The sequence below is a fragment of the Chelonia mydas genome, chromosome 7 (assembly GCF_015237465.2).
Source record: "Chelonia mydas isolate rCheMyd1 chromosome 7, rCheMyd1.pri.v2, whole genome shotgun sequence".
NCBI classification, from domain to species: Eukaryota; Metazoa; Chordata; order Testudines; family Cheloniidae; genus Chelonia; species Chelonia mydas.
Genome location: NC_057853.1, coordinates 33769697 through 33797140, shown reverse-complemented (window position 1 = coordinate 33797140; position 27444 = coordinate 33769697). Strand labels below are relative to the sequence as shown.

At 42.6% G+C, this 27444-nt stretch overlaps 1 protein-coding gene and 1 long non-coding RNA gene across 4 annotated transcripts in view; one reads left to right on the top strand and one right to left on the bottom strand.

The window, feature by feature from the left end:
• Positions 1-27444, bottom strand: part of PHF2 (PHD finger protein 2) — a 142074-nt gene that overhangs the window by 23181 nt on the left and 91449 nt on the right. For 2 of the 3 annotated variants that reach the window (XM_043550692.1, XM_037903781.2), the window contains exons 7-18: positions 21664-21850; positions 20872-21034; positions 16966-17053; positions 15646-15752; positions 14202-14293; positions 10838-10927; positions 8766-9119; positions 8138-8257; positions 6468-6586; positions 4669-4847; positions 4358-4431; positions 1703-1860 (exon numbers count right to left, since the gene is read on the bottom strand). In XM_043550692.1, the coding sequence (XP_043406627.1) occupies positions 1703-1860; positions 4358-4431; positions 4669-4847; positions 6468-6586; positions 8138-8257; positions 8766-9119; positions 10838-10927; positions 14202-14293; positions 15646-15752; positions 16966-17053; positions 20872-21034; positions 21664-21850 (1731 nt within the window). The remainder of the gene's footprint in view (positions 1-1702; positions 1861-4357; positions 4432-4668; positions 4848-6467; positions 6587-8137; positions 8258-8765; positions 9120-10837; positions 10928-14201; positions 14294-15645; positions 15753-16965; positions 17054-20871; positions 21035-21663; positions 21851-27444) is intronic. The other variant, XM_037903782.2, reaches the window with a different exon arrangement.
• Positions 4772-5801, top strand: LOC119566772. The gene is made up of 3 exons (XR_005226084.2): positions 4772-4926; positions 5022-5103; positions 5729-5801. It is a non-coding gene; the product is annotated as an uncharacterized LOC119566772 (long non-coding RNA).

Sequence of the window (27444 nt, the reverse complement as noted above, 5' to 3'; positions counted from 1 at the left end):
TCATTTTTAAATAAAACACTAGTAAAGCTGTTCTCCCTTTATGTCCGTAACAAGATGTGAGTCCAAGTTTCTGTTTCTCTGCTGAAAACGTCAGATGATGTCAGTACCAGCTAAACAGAACATATTCCTGCAAGGTGCTAGGCATTCACGGATATTTTTATTATTTGTACAGCACCCCAAGTCCTTCACCTAGGTTGTAGGCCCTAGACAGCATGGCCTTTTACAGACATAGCCTTTGCTGAAAAGGAGGTTAGAAATGAAGGGCCAGATTTTGCTTTCTTTACTTAGTGGGACTGCAATTGTGAGTAAGACAAGTAAGGCTGGACCCAGATTAGATGGATGATCATACAGATGATGGGAGAGAAGAGAAAGCAAGACGGGGAAACTGTTCTGACATGTACATGGGAGGTATTTGTTTTGCTCTTTTTAAAGGACATGAGGAAGTGGACTGTACCAGGGTGGAGTGAAGAGATGGGCCTCCTCCTGATCTCAGTGGGCTGGAGACCCAGAGCCTGTATCTGCTCAAGCAGGCTCACTGGGGCCGAAAGCTGATGAACAGGGCTGCTCTGCAGGGGAGCCAAAGCAGGGAGGCCCCACAAAGGTAGGACACAGACAGTCTGTGTCAGAGAAGATCACCATGGTGAATTTCTGTGGTTTCCATTAGAGGGGAAATACAGCCTGTCCAGGACCATGGATTCACTGGGGAGCAGGCACAGCACTTTGCATCTGCTACTTCACCCCAAAATCACTAGTAGTTGTGGCTCTCCTGTAAGGCACTATCCTGAGAGTTGTTCCTGGGGCTGAGCTCACAGGGGACCAGATCCAGCAGGTATTAAGTATGTGAGCAGTCCCATTAATTTAAATAGGATTACTCACATGCTGAGATTAGGCATGCATTTAAATACCTTGCTGGACCAGGGGATGGATCAATTTTGCCTTGCATTGATTTGGGATATTTAACACGTATGTTTTAATTGAGAGGGGCCTGAACTAAAGTCCCAGGTCCAAACAGCCCGTAAGTGATTTGGATCCACATTTTGCAGTTCTAATTTGTAAAATATTTTCCTTTCCCGTTAATAGTTTCCAGTTTGGGGCTTAACACTAGTGTAAAAAACCTCCCAGCATTTCTCACTATTAGCCAGACCTCAACGATTTTGGCATCACATGTGATATCCCACTTATAATAGCCTCCGCTAAAACATTTCCAGCACACATATAGCATTGTAGATGAGCAAGGCCCCAAACTGATCCACGAAGAACCATTTTATGCTTAATGTCCTCTAGAGAAATTACTTCTTACAGCCATTTGTTGCTTCCTGAATTTTTTCTTTTTCCAAACATCCAATAATCCGTATTGTGTGGACCGTACCAAGCATTATAAAATGAATGCAAGTTGTTTGGTGCATAAATTAATGTTGTCCTCAAGCTGCATTAACTGAGCTGTCTCCTTTTGAATGAATCATCAACTTTATTGTTATTGCTTTGGTGGATTTTCAGCATTTACATCTGGGAATGCCTCTAATTTTATAATTATACCACTAGGACCTTTTCCACCTGCTCACCTCCAGGGCCTGGGACATAGAAGGAGCTAGTTTACTGGAAAAAAAGTTATTACTAAATTGCAAAATCCTGTGTTAGCTGCACACATGAAACAGAGCATTATTTTGCTTTAAGAGAGGGATCATCAGCCAGGTGTGCCTACCTGTTGGTGTTGTACTCTAAACCCCCAACTTCCTTGCTCGCCTGCAAAAGATCTAGAATTCCTGCCGAACTTCCACTCTCTTTCTTCACTTTGGAGTTGCGGCCTGGCTTTGCCTCTGTGTCAATGTGAAGCGAATCTTCATCTGATGACTCATCACTCTGTCAAAGCAAGGTAAAAGCTCAAAAAAATTGAAACAAGCTCCATTAGTCAGCAAGCTGTCAAACAGTTTTGCAGCATGACGCTAGTCTTTTTGTTCCCCCAAAACTTGAGGACAGAACTGTTACTTTGCTTTCCCCATAAAAGTTAGGGGCACAGTTTGAACGGGTCTCTTTACAGCTTTGTTGTTATATTATCTTTTCAGAGTCAATTTAATACTTCTGAGGAGTGCCAGACCTATGGAAGTCCCCTATTTATCTATCATCTAGGCAACACCACTGCAAGCTTCCCCACGCTATCTTTCCAATGTGCCTAACTCTTCTTCTGATGGCATCCCTGCCCCCAAGTTAGAGAGTGTTCTTTCCTCAGGCCTATCCAGTCCTTTGTGTCACTGCTAAGACCACCAAGAAAGGATACCAATTTCTGCCAATTATGGTGCTGGTTATGTATTATGAACATTTGTGCTCTAGCATCTGCACTGAGACCGACCGTCACCTCATTTCACATCAGTCAGGCAGACACATCAGATGGGAATGAGAGCTTGGAGAATTTTTTTCAGTCAAATAGTAAATTTGCCAAAAAATGAAGTTTTGGGGCAACTGAAACTATTCATGAATTCAAGCTGAATTCAGCCGATGGTTTTGGGAAAATAAAAAATTAGGATTTTTTTTTTTAAAGTCGAAATGGTTCATTTGGACATTTCATTTTGAAAAAATTCAGTTTTGGTTTGTAATTAAACAATTTTCTTCCAGTTCAAACACTGAACCAAAAAAATCAATTACTCGCTCAGCTCTAATGGTAACAATGTTGAGTCACTACTAGACTGTAACCGTGAATGAATGTACAGGTGAGAAGTTCTGGTTGCCCTTAAATATCCTTGAGCCATCATGTCTCCCCAAACACAGTTTAAGAAGTCTACACTATTCATGAAATCTGAATGTCTTGGATATATACAGTTTATGTCGACCGTCTACCTTGCTTGTTGCAAGTGATTCAAATCATATAATATGCATGCAAATTGTCCCCTATTTAACCCTAAACATGTGCTTAAACGTTATCCTGAATAGGAATGGACCAATGCATGTCCTGAAGAGCTTTCCTGAACTCCGACCATAAACAGTCCCATGGCAGACAGTGAGAATGCTCAAGTGTTTTAACATTAGGTATGAACCTAAGTGTCTTGCTGAATTGGGGGCATTATAGATGTGAGAGAGACTACAAGGAAAGAAAGTTCCTCTTATGTACTCAGTAAATAAAGCCTTTAGTTACCATGTAATAGGAATCATGGGCATCCTGTAATATAAAACACCAACTATGCTAACACACTGCTCACATAACTTTAAGATTAACTTGTTGAAAGTACTGTGTAGAAATGGATTAGTGCTGACCAGTGCCCAAAGAAAATGAAGAAGCTCATTTACTCATTTACTGCCACAGGCCAGGAAAGACGCCTGGAACAGAGCCAGCAATGCAGTGCCGGTGTGAGCACTGCTGAGCGGGTCACACTCACCCTCCAGAGGAGGACGTGAGCCTTCATGTTCTGTCTCCTTCTCTCGTTGTTACCTGCTTACAAAGTTGTCCATCATTCCTGGCCATGTCTCTGTTTTGTATTACTTCCCTTTTCCCAGTGAAAGGGAAGGAAAGTGACAACATTTTGTTCCTGTAAAACTATTTCCTGTTCATTTCTTTGTCTTTTCTTCTCCCCAACCAGCCCTGCCCCTAAACTCCCTGAAAACCTTCCAGCCCCCTTATTTTACCCCAGTCTTCATTTCCCGCAGTGCAGATACCATCAGTCTGGATAAGGAAGAATGGACAGGACTATCCTTGCAGTCCACTAACTCTGCTTCTTAATTGTCAAGAGGAATTGCTGTGAGTGACACATGCCATCTTCCTTCCCCACACAGACCGAGCATACATCCGCCACAGCTGTGCCAGCCTATCATGAGGTGCCCAACCCTGCCACCACTGGGAGTTCCTGGTGTCCTGTGGCAAGAGAATTGAGCCATACAACTCATTTGGGTGGAGAGGTGTCTAACAATAAAATTCTGCAGAATGCTTGACAGGTTCTAGACTCCATTTACATTCACTAAGGCAGAGGACAATATATGAGCAATCAAGCCACAGTAACAACTAACCCCGATCTGCTACAATATATTAATGCAATCCACTGCAAACACGGCCGGTCACCTCTAGTTAACTAAATGAAAAGGCATTACAGTTGGATACAAATAAATCGACAAAGTCTTTAGTACATTAAGGGTCTGATTCTCATTTACAGTAAGGCCCTTTTACACCTTTCTGGCACTGTGAAGTGGCTTTAGAGTGGTTGCAAAGGTAATTCAATGACTATTTCATTGAGCCTGCTCAGTGCTCACAAGTGTTTAAGTGGATCAAGGTCAGAGGACTTAGCCCCCCATAGGATCAAGCCCTTAACGTATTTCTAAATGTGTGGAACGGCACACAGATACAACAGGGAAAGGTACAATAACAACAGAATACCTTATACAATACTGACTCCACCTTTGGCTTCTTAACTGGTGTGTGCTGTAGCGTTTCTTTTTTATCTGATAAAACTGAAAGAAAAAAAAACCTCTTAAAGTTGAGACAGACCTTTCACTAACTCCAGAAACAACCTGTACGGCCTCAGAATACAATTTGAGTCCATTGTATTTATTTTAAACCTTGTGCTGCAAGTAATATGTACATGTTCTTTATTTATTGTAAAACTTATAATAACTTTAAAAAGTAGTTTTGAAGAACTGGATACAATTTAATTGCACAGATATAGACAAAACAGGATGCAGTCTTACAAGGTAAATCTCTCTTTGTAGTGTTTTTCTTTCTTCTAATTGGAAATTCATCAATTTTCAGTTCGCCATCATCTGACACATACTCATATTCATCTCGCACAGGTTTTGTTTTATCTTCTTTAAAATTTTGCAGTGACCCAAACACACCAGGATTCAACTGGGTTTTGACTCCCTTGGAACTACAGAGACAAATATTATAAAATCTGAAATGATAACATTTTCACACGGAAAGCGTATCAAGGAGACACTCATATCAAGGTAACATTTCTTATATATGTAGGGAATCAGAGCTTGGTAGTTTTAAAGATAGACTGCCAGTTCACATTGGTTTGCATGTGTATTGTTTTGCACAGGTTTCACAGGACCAGATCCTCAACTAGTGCGAATCGGAGTTGCTCCACTGACTTCAAATGAGCGCTACGTTGACTTCAATTGGTTTGTACCTTCCGAGGATCAGGTCATAATACAATCAATACATATGTAATACACACACACTACATGAAATCCATGTATTCCATTTTCAGTTGATTTATGTAGAATGTGCCCAGCCTAGTCTCCGGGGATACGTAGATACAGTATAAAATAAAAACTCAAACTGACAAGAAGTCAACTCAGAAAAATATCCCTCCAGCTGCAATTAAAGCTTAGTCCAGTTAAGGCACCATCCTCAAGCATCTGCCAGAATGAACAGATAAACCTTTCAAATTGCCATTATGGCCAATAAATCTGGACTTTGTCAGATCAAATTCTAGAGATGAGCGTGCTCTGCCTGGATTGGGAATAGAGCAACTAACAAGCACTCAGATGTGGTTTCCATTAGCAGGCGTGCCAGTTTCTCTCAGCTGTTGAGATGGAGGGGGCGGTCTTTAGGGCAGGAGCAACACAAGCACTTCCTCATAATCGATAAATGTTGATAGAGCCAGTGGGAATTGCTGATGGCCAGGACTGCTCAGGATTGACCACAGTGGAAATTTTCCCCAATAGAACAGTAGCAGCCAGTACGCCTGGTGGAGTGTCCCAACCACACCTACCACTGACTCATTCTCATTTCAACCAATAGGCCTGCAATAAAATGAACTGTGGAGGAGGACGAGACAAAAAAGGAAGAGAAAGGGAGACGAGGAGGACAAAGCGAGAGGAGAGAAGAAGAGACAAGGGCACCCCAGCTGCACCCGGTCAACTACAAATGGCACACAGGGATAGATCACAGTGCAGAATCAGGCAGAATGTGTCTCTATAAGGATACACGCCCCGAAGGCTGGAATAGCTCCAGTGAAATGCTGCACTGACTACCAGTTCAAATATTTTTTTTAAAATGTGTATTATTTATTCAGTGATCCAGGTCTTGTTTAATCAGGTAAATATTAGAACCATGCCAGAAAACAGGGGATTTTTTCTTTTATTACTGAGAAAAGTGAGATTAAAAAAAGCATGAATGAAAAAATACTGATGTTTTAGCCTAGGGCAAGTTTTTACAGCCAAGATATAAACTACTGGTAATAGAGATTTATAATTGACACATTCTAACTGGAGAACCAATGTAAAACGATACACATACAAAATAATCTGAACTGCTACTATCTCTGTAAAACCACTAATAGGGATCTGATTTCATAACTAAGAAATATTTTAAGCATATTGTAAACAGAATTTACTTACTTAAAAATAATAAAAACGTAAGCACAATTTTTACTTTTGAACATAAGGCCAAGTTTGTCACCTCCCTGTCTAAAAACCTCCCAACCATATAGTACAATTATTCTTTATAATTCAAAGCGTATTGCCATATTTTTACTTACCCAAGCAGTTTCTTGTTAGAGAAAGAAAATGTAAATTTATTGTCCTTATTTCCTGATAAAGGTGTCTTTTCCAATTTGTGTTCCTCTTCCATTTTTAATAATGAATCTGGTTTACTGTTCTGCAAATCATGAAAACAGCAACAAAATTAGGTTAATATGTTACCAATATTTTTAGATTTCTAAGCAAATTCTGGTATTTATTACTAAATAATTAGGATACACAGAATGTACATGCGTACGCGCACGCTCACACACAGAAATGTTTAGTTTAGTTTTCACCTCAGTTAGGCCCAATTCAGGAAAGCATCCCCGCTGAGGATAGCACTTAAGCACACACTTAACTTTAAACATATGCTTAAGTCCCTTTTAAGACAATGGTTGTTAAGCACATGCCTAAAGATGAGCATGTACTTAAGTGTTATCCTCCATTATCAATATTTTGAACTTGTTACATGGAAGAAACTTGGAAACTGGGATCTGCCTGGATCCAGGGAGTCAAAAGCAACAAGGAACAATCTTTATTTTGGCTCCCTCAAGCTGCAAGTCTCTCTCCGAGACCTGCTCACTTAGAGAATGTGCTTTCATGTCACACATCTAACAACTTGGCAGTTACAGGCACCCTTTTTTAAAAGGATGGGATACGATAATTCTTGCTTTTCCCTCTGGAAGGGAAGCTTCAGAATTTGCCCCTTAATCTACAGTAGAAGCAATGATAACTATTACATTACGTGTTTTATATTTTTGGATTTAACATCAAATCAGTTAGAGTTTTGTTTTGTTTTTTAAATACAGCCCTTGCTTTCTTCTAAACTGTATGGGCACTATCCTCAACTGGTGTATATTAAAATACATTTCCACCACCATTCATCATCTGGTGATCTGGCTTAATGAGAATAGCTTCTTTGCTAATAACAGGAAGATACAGTCGTTCTCTCTTTTTTATGTATTTTTGGCAGGGGTGTGTGTGTTAGGGATGGGGGGATAAGGAAACAACAGTTTTGTTTCATTTTAAGGAATGATGAATCCTTTCTCATAAGCAGCCTGTAGAATGCTCTGAAATTAAGACTATTACAGCTATTACAGAATGAATGTTATGGACTACATTCTTTGTATTGCTCCAAAATGGTCTGGAGTAAGATTACTGCACTCCAGGAGTAAATTCAACCTACATTATGTATCTCAGGAGCCTGTCTCAATGAGGCAAACTTTTAAATATATAGGGCCTGATTTGGATCTCTCTCACTCTGGTTTGACACCATTGTGAGTCAACTGATTTCACTGGAGTTATCGCAGATTTAAACCGATGTAATTCAGATCAGAATCATGACTACAGAGTGGGAGTAAGATTATTCAGAGCTGTCTACAATTATTTTCTGACTGAAAATCTTTCTTTAATTTTCCATAATTATTCTAACATCTTTCCATAATTCTGGGGGGCCTGATTCTCTGTGTGCTTACACCTCTGTAAATCAAGAGTAACACCAAAGCACTCAATGGAGTAACACTTTGTAAAACCAATGAGCAAGTCTGGGATTAGGCCCTATATTTGCACAGTGTTTGTACTATACTCTGCTAGAAGATACACCGCTTATTCCCCAATTTCTAGTGTTTCCCATTGCTGTGTGCTACTGTACTCCAGTGTGGCAGCACAAGTTAACAACAGACTTTACCTTATATTTCCATTTGGCTTCCGTTTTGCTCTTATTGTGCTCTCGAATTTCAAATTTCTCCACCTCATTTTGCTTATTAACAACTTCCTTATTGGGAACACTTAAAACATTCTTTGCAGCCTGTAAAAAAATCACCACATACTCCTAAACAGGAAGGAGATGAGCTCCAATTTTCCCAAGTTAATTACCCCTCCCTTTATAAACATATATCTGAATCGGCTGGAAGAAAGAAATATTTTACGCCAAGAAAAAAATCACACTGACACTGATTCTTTTTGACATAATAGCTGGAGTTTCAATCAAATATTAATGCTCAGAGAAATTAGAAAATTTTTTTGTTTCTCCCTTGCCAAGGTCACTATAAAGAATGCTTTGATCTCCTATCTGTTGCTTCAGAGGCATTTTTCACAAACTGCATACAAACTACTTTTTAAAAGCCTTAATATTATTTCTTGTAGACCAAATTTAAACAATTAAGTGAAGTGGGGGGCAACCGGGTTCCATTGCAAAACTTTCATTACGTCAATGGAGCCAGCGTTTTAATTTTTCCTGCATGAGACACCTGACCATAAGCCTTACTCCATGCTACTTAAAAACCATTGAGAGTAGTTAGAACAATGTGACGCACCTTCCCCTTCTTTGGCGTTTCAATTTTTGTCAAAGCCTCTTTCGTGTGCGCCTCCAGCAGGTCCAGATTTGGAATGGCGGGTGGCGGGCTTTCCTTCACTTTCTTTCCTTTCTTCTTCCCTTCTCCCTTGACCTTTGGAGTTTTGGGCGGTTTGGGAGGTTTGGGGGGCTTGGGCGGTTTAGGAGGCTTGGGGGTTTTCACAGCTTTTGGAGTCTTTTTTTTCGGAACTTTTTCTACGGGTGGCGGAGGGGGAGTCACTGGTACAGGCGAGGGCACTTCCTGCTTCTCCACAGGACAGATTTCCTCTACTTTCACATTGGCACTGACTTCTGTTTTGACGACTTTGAAAGCATTCTGTAGTTTGGCAGAACATGGAAACATATTCAGTTCCAACTTCAAGACCGTTAGTTATTCTGCAGCATCTCCCTTCCCTCATGGGAAATAAAACCCTAACACCTTCTTATAAAGATAAGGATGCTCATGCCCAGGCTGGACAGGAAACATAGGGGAATCCTCAGGGAGCCTATGGCTTTCCAGCATGCTCCTGCACTGTTCCCTCCCAGCTGCCAGTGCAGAGGCCAGGTAAAAGGGATGAGGCTGGGGTTCCCTTACAACCAGCTGATCCCCACATCCCAGGACAATCCCTGGGAGCTGCTGACAGCCAGCACAGATGACAGGTGCTTTGATCTCCACCAGAGGCTGTACTGGTGCTCAGGGGACTCAGGAATGGTAGCACAAGGGTGCCATTAAAAAAAATGCACCACACTAGGGACTCCGGTGGGGTGATCCACAGCCACTCTGGATAAACATACTAATTATCAGGCTTATTTGTAAAGCTGCATTTGATTTTCTGAAGTATCGGGATGCTTGTTCCAAACAAGACCAGTCACATAAGCTATACTTCCATAAGCAGAAAGGCTGGTTTCATATCAAAGCAGCTAATATTAATTGACTACACTTTAAGATGCAGATATTTATTTACATTTCCTTAGTTTGGTCTCTGGATTTTATTTGTCCTTTTCTTTTATCCAGAGAATTCCAATATGGAAAAAAAAAAACTTGTGAAATTAGATGGTCTAGTGTTTAAAATGCAAATCAGACATAACAGAATACATTTCAAATTAATTCAGATGTGATAAATGCAGCAGAACCGTGTTTCACACCCCCAGGTAAAATAAGCAGTAAAAAGCTGCACAGTTAAAATTAACAGCTTCTGACTAATTAAAAAGAAATTATTTTCTGCTTAAGTTGCCATTCTGATTTTACATAAAAAGGCATAAAAGGAAGAGACAGATTTCAATGTCAGTGATTAAGGCATGGGTAGGAAAGAGATGGACCAAAACTAAACGTCAGTCTCAAAACACAAGAGAGAGCTTTATAGTGCATGTCATTAAATATACAGGGCTATCTATTACTCTAGATCCACTGTAGGACTCCCACCAATATCAATGAGTCGTGTGTATGTGTATTAAGAGGCGTACTGTATATGGCCTACAGGTTTAGGTGCCACGTTATTATTATTAATCATATTTATTCCAGTAGTGGCTAGGAAGCAGTTGAGCTAGGCACTGTACAAACAGAGTAGCAGTAGACAGGCCCTGCCTCGAAGAGCTTACAATCTTAACAGAGAGCACAGATGGTATGGTAGGGAAGGGGTGTAACACACGAGCAAAGTGATCAATAGGATCGTGGCAAACATCATGTTAGTGCCATGATTTTTTTGTGGAGTGAGTTAGGTGGGGATTAGCTAAAGAGAACGTGAAGGGAGATGGGTGAACAGAACAGAGCAGATGCGAAGAGAAAGGGGAGGAAAGAGGAGAATAAGGAGGAGCAGATGTGGATTGAGGCTGAGGAAGAGACTGTGAGGCAGGGTAAAAGGGGGTTCGGAGCAAACAGCCAATCAGCACAGGAGAGAGACTGCCTTAACAACATCACTGTTCCTAAATTTCCCATTAATTTTCCTGATAGGAATGTAATGAGAAAGCGATTCACTTATTTCAATAATCCTCCATTTTATGCTGCAGTTTACGAAAAATGCATGATGTAGTTAATATTATGGAAAGAACACAAACCTCACTTAATCTTATTTCTTTGGCAAGGTCCTTGATAAGTTGTGCTGGTTTAAAATGTTCCGGGAGTTCATCTTCATGGTCGGCAAGAGCCTAAAACAAAACACAGCCACTGTGCTGTTTTCACGCCCTTAATATTATTCTCACACACAATCAAAAGACTTGTCAACTGACCCATCTATATTTTTTCTATTTGTTCAGATCAAGTAACACAAACAACATTAGATGATTCAGTTCAACTAAGAGACAAATATGTTTTTACCCTGTCAGTGTGTTATTTCTGCTCCCTATGGATAACTACTTATAAAATCAATAGTTCTTTTCAGATAGCATGTGTGATTTTACAACTGTAGCACTTCCTTTCTTTCCTCCCTCTGTGCCTTCTTTTGATAAGTTCATTTCCTACAGCTTCACCCAGAAGACAGGGTAGAGAACATCTCAGAAGAGTATCTTAATTGAGGATAATAGGTGAATCCCTTGCTGCCAGAGTGGGTTGGGAGCTAATGAAATTTGTACACGCATGCCATGTTATAACATCCCAAGCTCTGATGTCAATAACTGCACCAGACCCCTATAAATTATTACTTGTTTGCACTTTTTTTATCCCACTATTTCATATCTGCTTACCAGGTTGACCAGTGGTTCTCAACCAGGGGTACACATACCCCTGAGGGTACTCAGAGGTCTTCCAGGGGGTACTCAACTCATCTAGATCAGTGTTTCTCAACCTGGGGGTTGCAGTTCCTGGGGGGTCATGGGACAGGTTTAGAGGGATCACAAGTGCAGGGCTGACATTAGGGGGGGCGAGCAGGTCAATTCCCAGGACCCCGCACCACAGGGGCACCACAAAGCTAAGTTGCAAGCTTCAGCCCTGCCGCCCCGGGCTCAGGTTTCAGACAAAGGTGGCAAGTGAAAACCAGGCTCAGGTCTCACGCTGAAATATAAGTACAATATTTATATTCCAATTGATTTATTTTATACTTATACAGTAAAAAACGAGAAAGTCAACAATTTCTCAGTAATAGCGTGCTGTGACACTTCTGTATTTTTATGTCTGATTTTGTAAGCAAGTAGTTTTTAAGTGAGGTGAAACCTGGGGGTACGCAAGACAAATCAGATTCCTGAAAGGGGTACAGTAGTCTGGAAAGGTTGAGAGCCACTTTGGTAGACAAGTAAATAGGGTGACAGTGAGGAGAGAACTTCCAAACCAGAGTCCGCTCTGACACCCAGAGGACATGGACTGCAGGTTACTAAGGACCAAAGTTTGAGCTCGGCATTAACCAGTCTTCCATTGCTGTGGGTTGATTGCATGCAAATAAGGCACGGACATCTAATTGATCTAAACTCTATGTACAAACTTGTGCCCTCCGTTGCTCACGCCCTGCTAAAACAGAGCCCAGTGTCTGAAAATCTGACCCTACATCTGTCAATCCCTGCTGCAGGTTCCCTAATTGTGACCCTACAGGTATGCTGTGATGTACTTGGAAATTCAGCAGCTAATCTTAAGAGACATGGAACAAGTAAATCAATTCTATGTAGGAACAATTATGAAACAGTCACACTTTATATTAAGGTTCCAAATAGCTCATAAAGGATAAATCAATGAGTAAATGACAGCTTCATAAATTAATGATTATAGAATCCAACAGATCAAAGGGTGGCTTATTACTCTGGCTTAAAACCATTAACATCTATTGATATGCTTATAATCACCTATACGAACATACTACTCATGGCTGTGACATGCTTATGACATCAATTAATCATTCATTAACCCTTTATAAACTATTTATAGATGGAAACAATATTAAGTGTGACCCATGAAATCGTAACTGAACTTTAATGAGTTGCAGCAATATAAGTGAGGCGGAGTTGCTCTGACAATATGCATTCCTGATTACAATTCCTGTTGCTTTTCTTAGTTAGGAGCAAGAAGCCAAAGCAGAAGAAAACAAAAACTGACTGGAGCTAGAAATGCCATTTTTCTCTGGATTGACCCGCTCCCTTCTCCTTTTCAGTTTGCATCTCTCTAAACGTTTGTCCTTGTGGGGACCACCAGAACGTGTGCACAGCCTTATCTCTCTCAGAAGAGGTGTGCCCTTCCCCTTGAAGTTCCCACCAGTTGAGACGACTTCCACAGACAGACAGGATCATTTGTAGTAGCCTCTTCCGAGACATTTGTAACTGCAGTACAAGTCTGTATATTGGTTGTAGGCACCACTCGCTCATAAACTCTCCTCCTGACAAGTTTTCAGCATGGCAGATATCTTTAACTCCTCCACTAAAAGAAGGTACCAGGCCAGATGTTTATCTGGTGTAAATGGAAGTATCACCATTGACTTCAGTGGAGCTGCTCTGATTTACGGCAACCAAGAAAAGATGTCAGAAAGTGTCGAGTAGTGTTTACATCGATGTACTTCTGACCCTATCCTCAAGAGTTACATCAAGGAAAAAAATGCATAAAATTAAAAACCAAAAGGAATTAGACCGATTAAAAGAAGAAAACAGTGATTACTGGGATCACTCATAATGGGGCTCCCCTTTAAAAACGGTGTCTCTTAGAAACTAAAGGTCAGAGGATTGGTGATGGAATATGGTGCCTTTTTCTTCTATATACGGTTCAACTATATACCAGGTCAGTAGTTTATGAAAGTTATGTCCATTTGACATTTGTTGGGTGGCCTGTGAGCAATGACTGGTGGTGTTAGTTCTGCTCAGCAGACTTCATCACAACACCATCAGCACAAGTGACGCACAGTTGGCAGACTCATCAGAAAAGCCAAGGGCTGACTGGGTATGGAGACCCAACTAGCCTTGTACCTCTGCAAATGGTTCCACTCAATTAGGGCTGAGCTACACTGGATGAGCAGACCATACCATTTGAGGAAACTTGCAGGGCTAGTGTTTCTATTGCTCCTGTTTTGTGACTGAACAGAGGAGTTCTGCCTCCTCGCTAAAGCTCCTGTCCTCTCGCTTAACACTGGTGTAAATCAAGAGTAACTTCACAGAGGTCAGTTGAGCTACAACTGGTGTATTTGAGAGGAAATTCGGGCCTGCAAGGTCTCCAATCTTTTGAAGTCTTCTCTAGCTCCAAGGTGTGCAGCTTGTTGTCAATTCATCTTGGTTTTCAAGAAGTAGGGACAACTTCCACTTTTATGCACATAATTATATGCCTGACTTTTAGCATCTCAGGCTACCAGCTGCTCCACTAATAATATAAGCCCTATCTCCCTCTCTCCAAGAAACTAGGATTACTGATTTTGCTACATGGATGCTATTTTTGTTCTTCTGTCCTATTCTTTGTTCTTGCTACAACACAAAGCAATGAAACAGGATATTAAAAAAAAAAAAAAAGACATTTTCCTACCTGTTTTTTAGTCCACGACCTGAAAGCACCATTAAGAATTTTTGCCCCTTGGACTAAATGAGAAGGAGGCTGCTGCCCAGCTTTGTGCAAACCTAAGCAAAGGAAATATTCAATAATATTCAACCATGGTGGCCAATTTTCTATTTAAAATTCTTTACTAAAAAATGTCTAGCTGTGCACTGAGGTGGGAGGTGAGGGGGTGTTTGGAGCCACAAACACTGGTCTTAGGACACAAATGTTTGTGGTTTACCTTAGTGCTCAGACTCTCATTGACTTTGGCGGACTTTAAATCAGGCCCTTACTTTGTAAATCTGCTGCTCTCTTTTATTTCTGCTAGAATTAAATGATATTGGTCACTCTGAATAAAAAAACTGGTATCTAAAATACTTCATTAAAGAGGGCTGCCACAGATTAGATGCCTATAACATAACACACTGCTTTCATCAGGCAAACAATTTATTTGTTGTTTTGGAGATATAAGGTACCCCAAATAATTCTGCTCATTATAGTTTTGTTCACAGCTAAGTCAAAAGGAGACCCCGTTGAAGCCCACATGCAGATGAAACTTTGGTCTTACTTATTTAAATTATATCCATTTATTTTATTTATTTAAAAAAATCTCTGTGTTTCTCTCTCTCCAGATGATGCTGTGACAAGAAATTAAGATGAAGAGCAAAATAATTACAGTAAATAAAACGTGTGTGTGGTATCTATGTATATAATGTATCTGTTAACTTTGAAGCAATCCAGTTCAGCAGCTCTTGTGCTCCCAGAAAACTTTACTTTTCAGCATCTGTGAAGGTCACATTGACATTACCAAGTGACCGGAGTCTGCTGCCCTTACAACCAGGTAATTAGCAACTTGTTGTATAAGTAGTTCTATTAAAATCAATGGAGCACTTGAGAAATGAGTCACTACTCAATCTAAGGTCGGCAGAATTTGGCACTAATTTAGACAGAGCATAGGGCATGACTGCAAATCTGGCACTCAGACTCTCTGGAAAAGCGATACTACCTTACAATGCCGTTGCCCTGTGATACAACTCAGCTCTGTCTTCAACTCTGCTAAACAGTTTAGGGGCTTTAGCATAGATAAGAGACAGAGAGAGGCTCCTCTCTGCAGTACAAAATGTAATAATCCCTTTAAATGATTTGGGGGGAAATTACTGTATTATAAGATGGTGACCTGACATGGTTGTACTAGTAGGTCAGTACTTTCCAAATTTGTATATGTTCTTTTTAGCCTGCACACCAGCTAAGCACATTTATCTCTACCTTCCGTTGGTATCTTAGGTAAAATGCAAAGACTTGATTCTGCTAGATCAAGAACTGGTGATTTTGGCCTCTGTCCATCTTTTGGCTTGCACATCAACGGAAAATAATGATAACTCTATCCTCACATAACCACAGCTGAGAAAACAGAGTGCATGGAACAGTGTTCTACCTTTGAATGTCTCCAGCAGATGCTTTCCCATATACCAACATGCCGTTTCAAAGTTTGGAAACTGGGTTAGGCTGACAATTTTCAACCGCCTTTCCACTTCGTACGCTCTGTGATACAAAGCAAAAATGCACTTTAAGTGTAACGGACTGCAAGCAGCATTACAAGTGAAAAGAAACGTATAGCTCATTGACACATTAGAATGCAAACGTCTTATGGATTTATTTCCCAGATTTGTATTTTTTAATCAACTAGGCTGGAATCAATCCTAAAACACAACATTAAAATAACACAAGTAAAAAGAAACAGTAAATTAAGGATGGAAAATGGTCTCATTGCACGATTTGTCTGACCTCAGAACAGATCTTTACTTTACACTTGGTAAGGTCCCCAGCTGGGCAGTTAGAAGGCCATATTCAGAAAGGTGCACAGTGTGTTGTAAGGTACATCTCCCACAGTAATGTAACATATCTCTTTTCTTCTGGTACCCTCGTGCGTAAATTAAAACAACGTACTGTATGTCTACACTGCAACCAAGGAGTATGTATGTAGCATGTGTAGACATACCTAGCTAGCTCATAAACTGATAGCAGTGAAGCCATGGCAGCACACACTTCACAGCAGGCTGTGACAAGCCCCCTTGGAGCCCTGGGTAATTACTCGGGCAGCTAGCCCACATTGAAGTCCATGATGTGGTGGCCTCATCGCTATTGGAATGTGAACTAGCTAGATCGGTAGCATAGTCGAGGGTAAATATGGCTAAAGAAAGTTTAGCCACTTACTTCTTGTTTGGGGAACATAGAGTTTAGTTTAGGTTAATTCACCCACTTCTTTTTTTACCAATACACCACTGAGCCAGATTGGAGCTACCCTGGATTTGTCTACACATGCTGCAATTCACCCAACAATTAAAGTGCAGACATACCCTTAGATACCCTTGCATTTAATTAGATTGAGGTTAAATAATGTCTTGAGGAGTCTAAGTATAAATGAGTACTTAATAATATACTTACTTTATAATGAGTAAATATAAATGAGTTTAAGAAAGCGGAAGTGTCTAACTTTTGCATTGCTTCCAATTTGGCCCATAACATACACGGACATAAATATTAAATATTCAAGATAATTCTTAGAAGAGAGTATGGCTCAATTCATGGTCTGTTTGACCTGTAAAGGAAATCTTAAGTTCCTTACAACTAAAATTAGCCCTGAGCCAAAATTTCAGATCCCAAATCAACAAGTGATTCTAAATACAGAACCTCAATCTGAAATCAAAGTACAGATAAAATTGATAAGGAAAAGCTGAAAACACAGACAAAGTACCTCATCTGCATTTCAACACTCAGGCTATGTAGAAAATGTCCCGCAAATGCTAGGCAGTCTACAGGTGTGAGAGTTGCATAAATCCAACCTGTAAAAGACAGAGAAATAAAAGAGACACTTTGAGTAAAACCTGGAATTGTTATCACTGGTAACTTGTAACAGCATGCTGCTGCAGTCCATGTAGTATCTTACTTCCTGTGTGGCCATCCAGATCATGGGCCCATTCCAGCCCGTTTAGTGAGCAAGGGTTATTCTGTTGTAGTAAATAGAGTTGCACGTGCTTAAATCAGGGCTGAATTAGCCCCCGCTGTTTACATTGTACATAAGGGCCTGATCCTGTAACATGCTGAGCACCTTCATCTCCCATGGGAGTCTTGCTAATTCACTTGCAGCAAGATCAGAGAGAGAGAGAGAAGATGTTGCACAGATCAGTCAGAGAGCGACTGTTTTATTGTTACTCTGAAAAACAGCAGGAACAGAACAGTACCTGTTTTCAGACCATCAAGTGTAAAAAACCCCAAGTGTTGACAACTCCTGATAAGGGCTTCAAGCGTGGTGCTATGAACAGGTGTTTTCCAAATATTTTATTTTCATACCAAAAAGCTGCTCCCAATTGAACCCCCTCACATAGGGATCCTGTAAACTGCTCAGTGTTTACTCCGCCAGACAGTTTCACATATGGTCATCAGGAAAACACCTACTTTCTACTTTCTATGGTCAAAGCAAAAAATTCAAGTGCGTAATTAATTCTGACTACACACAGAGAAAGAAATGGGTGCTCTGGATGCTGCCTGTAAAGCATGAGTACCAGGATTAATATTATTAATAATTGTTTGTGTTACTGCAGCACCGAGACATGCCAACTCAAATAGGAGCCCCATTGTTCTAGGCACTGTATAAACAGAGAGAGAGAGAGAGACAATCCCTGCTCCAAAGACCTGTCTAAAGGGGTGGAGGGGAAACTGAGGCATGGGGAGGGGAAGAGGCACAAGCAGGTCTGAGGCAGAGCCATGAGTAGAATCCAGATCTCATGAAACCCAGTGCAGTGTCCCATCCACTGGACCGTGCTACCTCTCATCAGGCTGCATCTCTATAAAGATGCCGGTGCTGAGAATACGGGGGTTGAAAAAGCAACATCTACCATCCACAATCTGCAGCTAGGGTTTGTGCAGCATTCAGGCAACTGCTTCTCCAGCCTATGGGCTGGAGTGGAACAATGGCCAGAGACACAGACCCTTAGCTCCCCAGTATCATAGGAAAACAAAGACTCTGAAAAGGACTTAGGAGTCTAAGGGTGTGTCTGCACTGCCATAAGAGACCGACGGCAATGGTGGCTGACTCAGGCTTGCAGGGCTTAAAATTGCAGTGTAGACATTCATGCTCGGGCTGGCACCTGGCCTCTGAGACCCCACGAGGGGACTAGATCTCAGAACCAGGGCTCTAGCCATAGGCCAGGGCTGGAGCACACATGGGGAGAAAATGGTGGGTGCAGAGCCCCCACCGGCAGCCCCCCTGTCAGAACTTCCCACAACACCTCCTGCCTGCTGGTGTCCCACCAATCAGCGCCTCTCCCTCCCTGCCCGCCACATCAGCTGTTTCACCACTTGCAGCACGCAGGAGGCCCTGGGGGGTGGGAAGAGAAGCGAAGATGCGGCGCACTCGGGGGAGGGGGCGGAACTGGGCGGGGAGAGGCGTGGAGCGGGGGCGGGAAGAGGCAGGGTGGGACCTTGGGGGAGGGGTGGAGTGGGGCTGGGGCCTGGGGCGGAGCCGGGGATCAACACATTGTAAAGTTGGCGCCTGGGGCTCCAGCCCAAGCCTGAAAGTCTGCACTGCAATTTTTCGCCCTGCGACCCCGAGACAGCAGACTCAGGCTCTGAGACTCGGTGCCGCAGGGTTTTTACTGCAATGCAGACATACCCTAGTGGCCAAGCAACTCAGCATGAGCTCCCAAGTACAATGCTGTGCCAGCAAGGGCTTATGGGAACCCTGGATGTATAAACAGGGGGGTAGTGAGGAGGAGCACAGAGGCGATTTTACCTCTGTAGATGGCGTTGGTGAGACCAATATTGGAATACTGAGTACAGTTCAGTGTCCACATTACAAAGGACGTTGAACAATTGGAGATGGTGCAGAAAAGAGCCCCCAAAATCATTTGAGGGCTGGACAAAGGGCCTTGCAGCGAAGGACTTCCAGCATGCGATCTGTTTCGCTTCTCAAAAAGAAGATGGACAGGTGACTTGATGACAGTATATAACTAAGTACTTGCACAGGGGGAAAACACAAGGTACTAAAGGGTTCTTTACTCTAGTGCAGAATGGTGGAACAAAAACCAGGGGCTGGACACGGAAGCCAGACCAATTCAAATTAGAAATAAGGCACCAATTTTTAATAGTGAGGGTGATCATCTGCTGGAACATTCTACAAAGGGAAGGGAGGGATTTTGCATTTTTTCATATCTTCATGTCAAGACTTGGCGCCTTTCTGGAAGACATACTTTAGCCGACTGGGCTCAATACAGAGGTGACTGGGGGAAACGTAACGGTCTGTGCTATACAGGAGGTCAGCCTGGATGATCTGACGTTCCCTTCTGGCCTTCATAAACTCTCTGAATCTATTACTATTCTCTTGAATCAGTTCTGGTGTCTTAACTCATGACAGAATCCCATGCAACTCGTTTTAGGATGTCTCAAATGTGTAATACAAATATTAACATTATATATATTATATTAAAAAATTTTCTTCAGAGCTGCTAGGTGGTTTTATAGAAATTCTTATTAATGAAATTAAGGCCTCTAAATATCTCTGTTCAATCTGAATATTTCTGTTTCACAGAACGGTCCAAATTAGTTATGGAAGAAACTTAATAGATCGCTTAATCCATCCCTGTAACAATGCAGGATTGTCCCCTGAGGTATATTTTCTAATGCTTTGTCCAGTCCCGTTTTAAATGTCTTCCATCACTGCCTTTGGGAGGCTTTTCAACAGATGAATAGATTTCACCCTTATAAAATGTTCATGATGTTCAGACAAAACACTCCTTTGCTTAACTCAACCCAATTACTCCTAGATCATCCTAAATAATTCCTCTCTCTCTCTCCCGGGAGTTTACTCCTTTTAAATATTGGTACAGTACAATATTCTTTGGCCAGAGTCTGCCTTCCTTTTCATCTCCACAGCACTAGGGAAGTCAGCACTATAGAAGTGGTCAACATTTTTCAAATTTCTCAGGGGGGACTGCATGCACCATGGAGGTTCTGCTTCTCGACCTGCACTCCTGATTCAGGAAAGCATGCAGAACTGCTGCCTTGAATGGGTGCGCTTTCCCAGGTGGCCCAGTGGTTCGAGTGCTAGCCATGGATTTGGGAGATCCAGGTTCAATTTCCAGCCCTGCCACAAACTCCATGTGTGTGACCTTGGGAGAGTCATGCAGCCGCTATGTCTCAGTTCCTTATTGGGAAATACTCTATAGATCATGAGGTGCTCAGACCCTATGGTAAAGGGGGCCACACAAATACCTAAAGTAGACAGACTTCCTGCACTGAGACATCTGTTAATTCTTCTTCCCGCCGCATCCTTTTGGCATGGAAGGCAGAGAGGAACATGGAGCTCGGTTAGAGCAGAATACTCGCTGAACATCATTGAAATGACAGACAAGTAATAAGGATCTCTGGTTTAAATTACGATAATATCTGCTGTTCAGTATGCACCATGTAAATGACAATAAAGCAAGGCACACAGAATCTGTGCTTCATCTGATGAGGCCAACCAAGTAAGCACACGAAATACCATTTTTCCCCAGAGAAGAGAATAATTTATAATTAGGCAAAGCTTGCACGCACAAAGCAGCACTTGTTCTTAATATTCCAGGGAATACTCTACACAGAACACCTTTAGCAACCTACTCACCTGATGGGATAAAGAGCGTTTGTCCTTGCTTAACTGTGCATTTATAACATTTATCCACTTGGTCTGCAAAAAACATCTCACTGTGATTTGCTGCTGACTGCCAGCGTTCATACAGGGAAATGTTTGCAGAGGCTGGTTTGATGAGATAAAATATCTTTTCTCCCTGAATTCAAAAAAAAAAAATGCAGCTAGCAACAAACATCCAAACCAAATGAAACTGCAACAGAATGGCTGTTGGACTGCATATTTTAACACACTTTAAATAAGGTTTGCTAGACAATTTTGAATAGAATCCCGGTATAGTAACATGACAGAAAACGGAATCACATACAGTCTAAGAAGTTTTTTAAAAAAGGATCATGTGTTTATATACAAACCTGTACAAAGTTCATTATTAGTAGATAATTGCTCAGACTTTGGGATCATATTAGTGACAGATGGAAAAGACCTACTGTATCAGAGTAACAGCAGAATAGAATAATACTAATAACATTTAAACTTTATAGAGAGATTTAAATTTAGAAAGTACTGCACAAACATTAACTAATTAATCCTTAAATTAGAGTGCTCTGAAAGAGAAGATTTAGACAATTTATACATTATGGGCCATATCCTTCATGTAAACTGGCACAGCACCAACTAATGGCGCTACACTGAGTTACATCAGTTGAGGACCTGGCCCTATATTTTTATTACTGTTACACTTTACCTTAGCCAAAGAGCTCCGAAGTATTTCATGATGGTCTAAGAATTGAATTGGTTATTAAATGGAAGTAAAATGTAACTCCTTACTTTCAGCACGTGGTACCAAGCCGATGCCCCTCCAGAGTCTATGTGAAAATCTGTGTAGCTGTCCTTCACACATATCAGGCAGTACTTGGTCACTTTTGGTTTTGCCAGCAGAGCATCATCAGGCCAATAATTCTCCACCCAAGACAGCTTTTTAACGATGTCTGGTGGTTCTACAAAACTGGACATTCTTAACAGAGAGGATAAAAAACCTTTTTAATAATGATCAAAATAGCCATCATGTACAGAAAGGAAAGGGCTGGATTCTGATCTTTTACATCAATCTGAATCTGGAGTAACTCCATACCTGTCAATGGAGTTATTCTGAATTTAGAGCAAAGTAATTAAGATCAGAACCTGATCTGGAATATTTCAGGCATAAGGAAACTATACTATTACAATAAGCTGAAAAATGTTCACAAGCAGAAGTTGGCAGGATTTAAATCTCTTCATGAAACATGCTGATCCTTTACTGGTCTGTGGACTTATGCTGCTGGCATTATTAATGTTGTTTAATTAGCTCATGGTTTACAGTGTCAATATTGTGATGTTTAGGTTTAGTGACCGTATGGTGGCATACAGTAGGCGTGTTACGTTTTGATGTCACGGATAGGAGGAGTCCAGGTGGGCTGAGAAATTACTCCTTTTCTTGGCAAAGTGAGCTGGCCATTCTTAATACAATTAATGAGGGCTTGAGCCAGTTCTGGTCTCCGTGATTTCTCAAAAACTTCAAATGAGGAGAAAGTGTTATTCAGGGAGATCATTCAAGCACATTCAATCACAAGCTGACATGAAGAACTGAAAAAGTGACTATGTAGTGCTTGAACTAAATTAACCTTTTACTTAAACCAGGTCAATACTTAGAACAAATATTTGTTTCTCCAACACAGGGCACTTTAAAATGGTCACTTAAATGAGAGCATCTGAACATCAATCTAAAATTATATGCTCCCGTTTGACAGGCATATATCATTTATGCTCACCGTCAGAGCCTGATAACATTGTTCCAGTTAAAATGGCAGGGAAAGATGGAGTGTGAGATTCAATTAAAATGTCACGGTCTTTGTTAAGAAATAAAATATTTGGTAGTTGATGTCTAAATCAGCAGCATATGAGTGATGGCTCCAGCAATCCTGAGAATAAAAGACCTCCCATCACTGTTGTCTCCTAAAAGTGGAAAGCTGTAAAATCCCTATTGAAAATACTTATAATCATTGAACTCTGAAATTACTTTAGATTCTTTATGTGGAAACAAGCTTAAATCACTAAGGGTATGTCACCACTACGAAATTAGGTCGAATTTATAGAAGTCGATTTTTTAGAAAGCAATTTTATACAGTCGATTGTGTGTGTCCCCACACTAATGCACTAAGCACATTAAGTCGGCGGAGTGTGTCCACAGTACCGAGGCTGGCGTCGACTTTCAGAGCATTGCACTGTGGGTAGCTATCCCACAGTTCCCGCAGTCTCCACCGCCCATTGGAATTCTGGGTTAAGCTCCCAATGCCTGATGGGACAAAAACATTGTCAGGGGTGGGTTTGGGTACGTCGTCAGTCACCCCTCCCTCTGTGAAAGCAACAGCAGACAATCGTTTTGCACCTTTTTTCCATGCGGGTGCCATACTGCTTTCAGCAGACGGTGCAGTAGGACTGCTAACCGTCATCGTCATCCACCGCTTCCGCTGCCACTCTGCTCTCCTGAAGCTATGAATCCACCTTGCAGGTCCTCTATATGACTGTCATCATCCACCGCTTCCGCTGGCACTCTGCTCTCCTGGTGGTCTCGCAGGGCCGCTTCCGCTGCAACTCTGCTCGGCTGCTCTTGTCTCGCCATACCACGGCAAGCGTGCAGCCCGCTCAGCTGTTGTGTCCTGGCAGCAGACAGTGCAGTAGGTCTGCAAAACTGGTCATCCAACCACCGCTTCCCCTGCAACTCTGCTCTCCTGCATACGCCATACCATGACAAGCACAGAGCCCGCTCAGATCACCGCAGCAGTTATGAGCATTGTAAACACCTCACGCATTATCATGCAGTATATGCAGAACCAGAACCTGCAAAAGCAGCCGAGGAGGCGACGGCAGCGCGGTGATGAGAGGGATGAGGACATGGACACAGCCTTCTCTCAAAGTACGGGCCCCGGTAATTTGGCCATCCTGGTGGCAACGGGACAGGCTCATGCCATGGAACGCCGATTCTGGGCCCGGGAAACAAGAACAGACTGGTGGGACCACATAGTGTTGCAGGTCTGGGATGATTCCCAGTGACTGCGAAACTTTCGCAAGCGTAAGGGCACTTCCACGGAACTTTGTGACTTGCTTTCCCCTGCCCTGACGCGCAAGAATACCAAGATGAGAGCAACCCTCACAGTTCACAAGTGAGTGGCGATAGCCCTCTGGAAGCTTGCAACGCCAGACAGCTACCGGTCAGTCGGGAATCAATTTGGAGTGAGCAAATCTACTGTGGGGGCTGCTGTGATCCAAGTAGCCAATGCAACCACTGAGCTGCTGCTATCAAGGGTAGTGACTCTGGGAAATGTGCAGGTCATAGTGGATGGCTTTGCTGCAATGGGATTCCCTAACTGTGGTGGGGCGATAGACGGAACACATATCCCTATCTTGGGACCAAGGCAGCCAGTACATAAACCAAAAGGGGTACTTTTCAATGGAGCTGCAACCACTGGTGGATCACAAGGGATGTTTCACCAACATCAATGTGGGATGGCCAGGAAAGGTACATGACGCTTGCATCTTCAGGAACTCTGGTCTGTATGAACAGCTGCAGCAAGGAACTTACTTTCCAGACCAGAAAATAACCACTGGGGATGTTGAAATGCCTATAGTTATCCTTGGGGACCCAGTCTACCCCTTAATGCCATGGCTCATGAAGCCATACACAGGCACCCTGGACAGTAGTCAGGAGCTGTTCAACTATAGGCTGAGCAAGTGCAGAATGGTGGTAGAATGTGCATTTGGACGTTTAAAAGGGCGCTGGCGCAGTTTACTGACTTGGTTAGATCTCAGTGAAACCAATATTCCCATTGTTATTACTGCTTGCTGTGTGCTCCACAATATCTGTGAGAGTAAGGGGGAGATGTTTATGGCAGGGTGGGAAGTTGAGGCAAATCGCGTGGCCACTGATTACGCGCAGCCAGACACCAGGGTGGTTAGAAGAACATAGCAGGGCGCACTGTGCATCAGAGAAGCTTTGAAAACCAGTTTCATGGCTGACCAGGTCTACGGTGTGACAATTCTGTTTGTTTCTCCTCGATGAAAACCCGCCCCCTTGGTTCACTCTACTTCCCTGTAAGCCAACTGCCTTCCCCTCCCCCCTTCGATCACCGCTTGCAGAGGCAATAAAGTCATTGTTGTTTCAGATTCATGCATTCTTTATTAATTCATCACACAAATGGAATAACTGCCAAGGCAGCCCAGGAGGGGTGGAGGAGGAGGGAAGCACCGGGTGGGGTGGGGGAGGAGGTAAGGACAAGGCCACACTGCACTTGAAAACTCATTGAATGCCAGACTTCTGTTGCTTGGGCAGTCCTCTGGGGTGGAGTGGTTGGGTGCCCAGAGGGCCTCCCCCCACCGCGTTCTTGGGCATCTGGGTGAGGAGGCTATGGAGCTTGGGGAGGAGGGCAGTTGGTTACACAGGGGCTGCAGTGGTGGTCTGTGCCTTTCCTGCACTTCAACCATACGCCAGAGCATATCAGTTTGATCCTCCAGTAGCCTCAGCATTGCATCCTGCCACCTCTCATCATGCTGCCGCCACCTTTCCTCTTGATCCCACCACCTCTCCTGTTGCTCCCGCCACCTGTCCTTGAGTTCATTTTGTGCTTTCCTGGACTCTGCCATTGTCTGCCTCCACACATTCTGCTGGGCTCTTTCAGTTTGGGTGGACTGCATGAGCTCAGAGAACATTTCATGGTGAGTGCAGTTCTTTCGCCTTCTTATCTGCACTAGCCTCTGGGACGGAGATGCTAGTCACAGCGTTGAAATATTTGCAGCTGCGGGAGGAAAAAAAGGGAGAGTAAAACTGAAAAAGACACATTGGCCATTTAAAAGGAGGGGCTGATGTTTTTGGGTTAACGTGCAGCACAAACCCAATTAACCCCCCCCCCCACACACACACACACCCAATTCTCTGGGATGATCGCTTCACTCCTCCCCCCACCGCGTGGCTAACAGCAAGGATGATTTCTTTTCAGCCACAGGCAAACAGCCCACCAGGAACAGCCACCCCTGAATATCCCCTTAATAAAATTCCCCTATTTCAACCAGGTGACCATGAATGATATCACTCTCCTGAGAATAACACAGAGAGATAAAGAATGGATGTTGCTTGAATGCCAGCAAACACCAGGACCACACGCTGCCCTCTTTTGCAAAGGCTTTGGGAGTACCTCCAGGACAGCTTCACTGAGATGTCCCTGGACGATTTCTGCTCCATTCCCAGACATGTTAACAGACTTTTCCAGTAGCTGTACTGGCCGCGAATGCATCCCAAGTCTTCAGGGCAAATTAATCATTAAACACGCTTGCTTTTAAACCCTGTATTATATTTACAAAGGTACACTCACCAGAGGTGCTTCTCTGCCTTCAAGGTCCGGGAACCTGGGTTGGGAGGGTACTGTCTCCAGGGTGATAAACAGTTCCTGGCTGTCGGGGAGAACGGTTTCTCCACTTGCCTGGTGTGCGCGATCTTCAACCTCCCCCTCCTCCTCATCTTCCTCGTCCCCAAAATCCTCATCCCTGTTGCATGAGACTCCCTTGCAGGAGTCCATGTACAGGTGTGGGGTAGTTGTAGGGGCACCCCTTAGAATGGCATGCAGCTCATCATAGAAGCAGCATGTTTGGGGCTCTGACCCCGAGTGGGCGTTTGCCTCTTGGGTTTTTTGGTAGGCTTGCCTGAGCTCCTTAACTTTCACGTGGCACTGCTGCAGGTCCCTGTGATAGCCTCTGTCCTTCATGCCCTTGGAGATTTTTTCAAATATTTTGGCATTTCGTCTTTTGGAACGGAGTTCTGATTCATCTCCCCATACAGCGATCAGATCCAGTACCTCCCGTTGGGTCCATGCTGGAGCTCTTTTGTGATTCTGGGACTCCATGGTCAGCTCTGCTGATGAGATCTGCACGGTCACCTGTGCTGATAGCTTGCCACGCCGGCCAAACAGGAAATGAAATTCACAAGTTCCCAGGGCTTTTCCTGTCTACCTGACCAGTGCATCCAAGCCGAGAGTGCTGTCCAGAATGGTCACACGGGAGCACTGTGGGATAGCTCCCAAAGGACAATACCGTGGAATTGCGTCCACACTAATCCAAATTCGACCTGGCGATGTCGATTTCAGTGCTAATCCCCTCGTCGGGGAGGAGTACAGAAATCGATTTTAAGAACCCAATAAGTCGATAAAAATGGCTTCATTGTGTGGACGGGTGCAGGGTTAAATCAATCTAACGCTGCTAAATTCAACCTAAACTCGTAATGTAGACCAGGGCTAAAACAATAAATACAAGAGAGCACAGGCAAGAAATCTCTGGATATTAAAAGAAATTAACGTGCAATTATCTTTCCATCTTTTTCTAGTCTGTGTTAATTATTGTTGTTGTTTCTTTCTTTTCAGCAAGATGGAATGTTCTTCTAAAATCATAACTGTTTATTTTTCTGCTGGAGCTCATCACATTTTCTCTGTAGTGATGTGGTCTTTATAAAGGGTCCTTTTCCCTGGTGACATTTTCTTTATATATGTCTAGATTGCCCAGAAGGAGTACAAGGCAAATCTAAAGGAT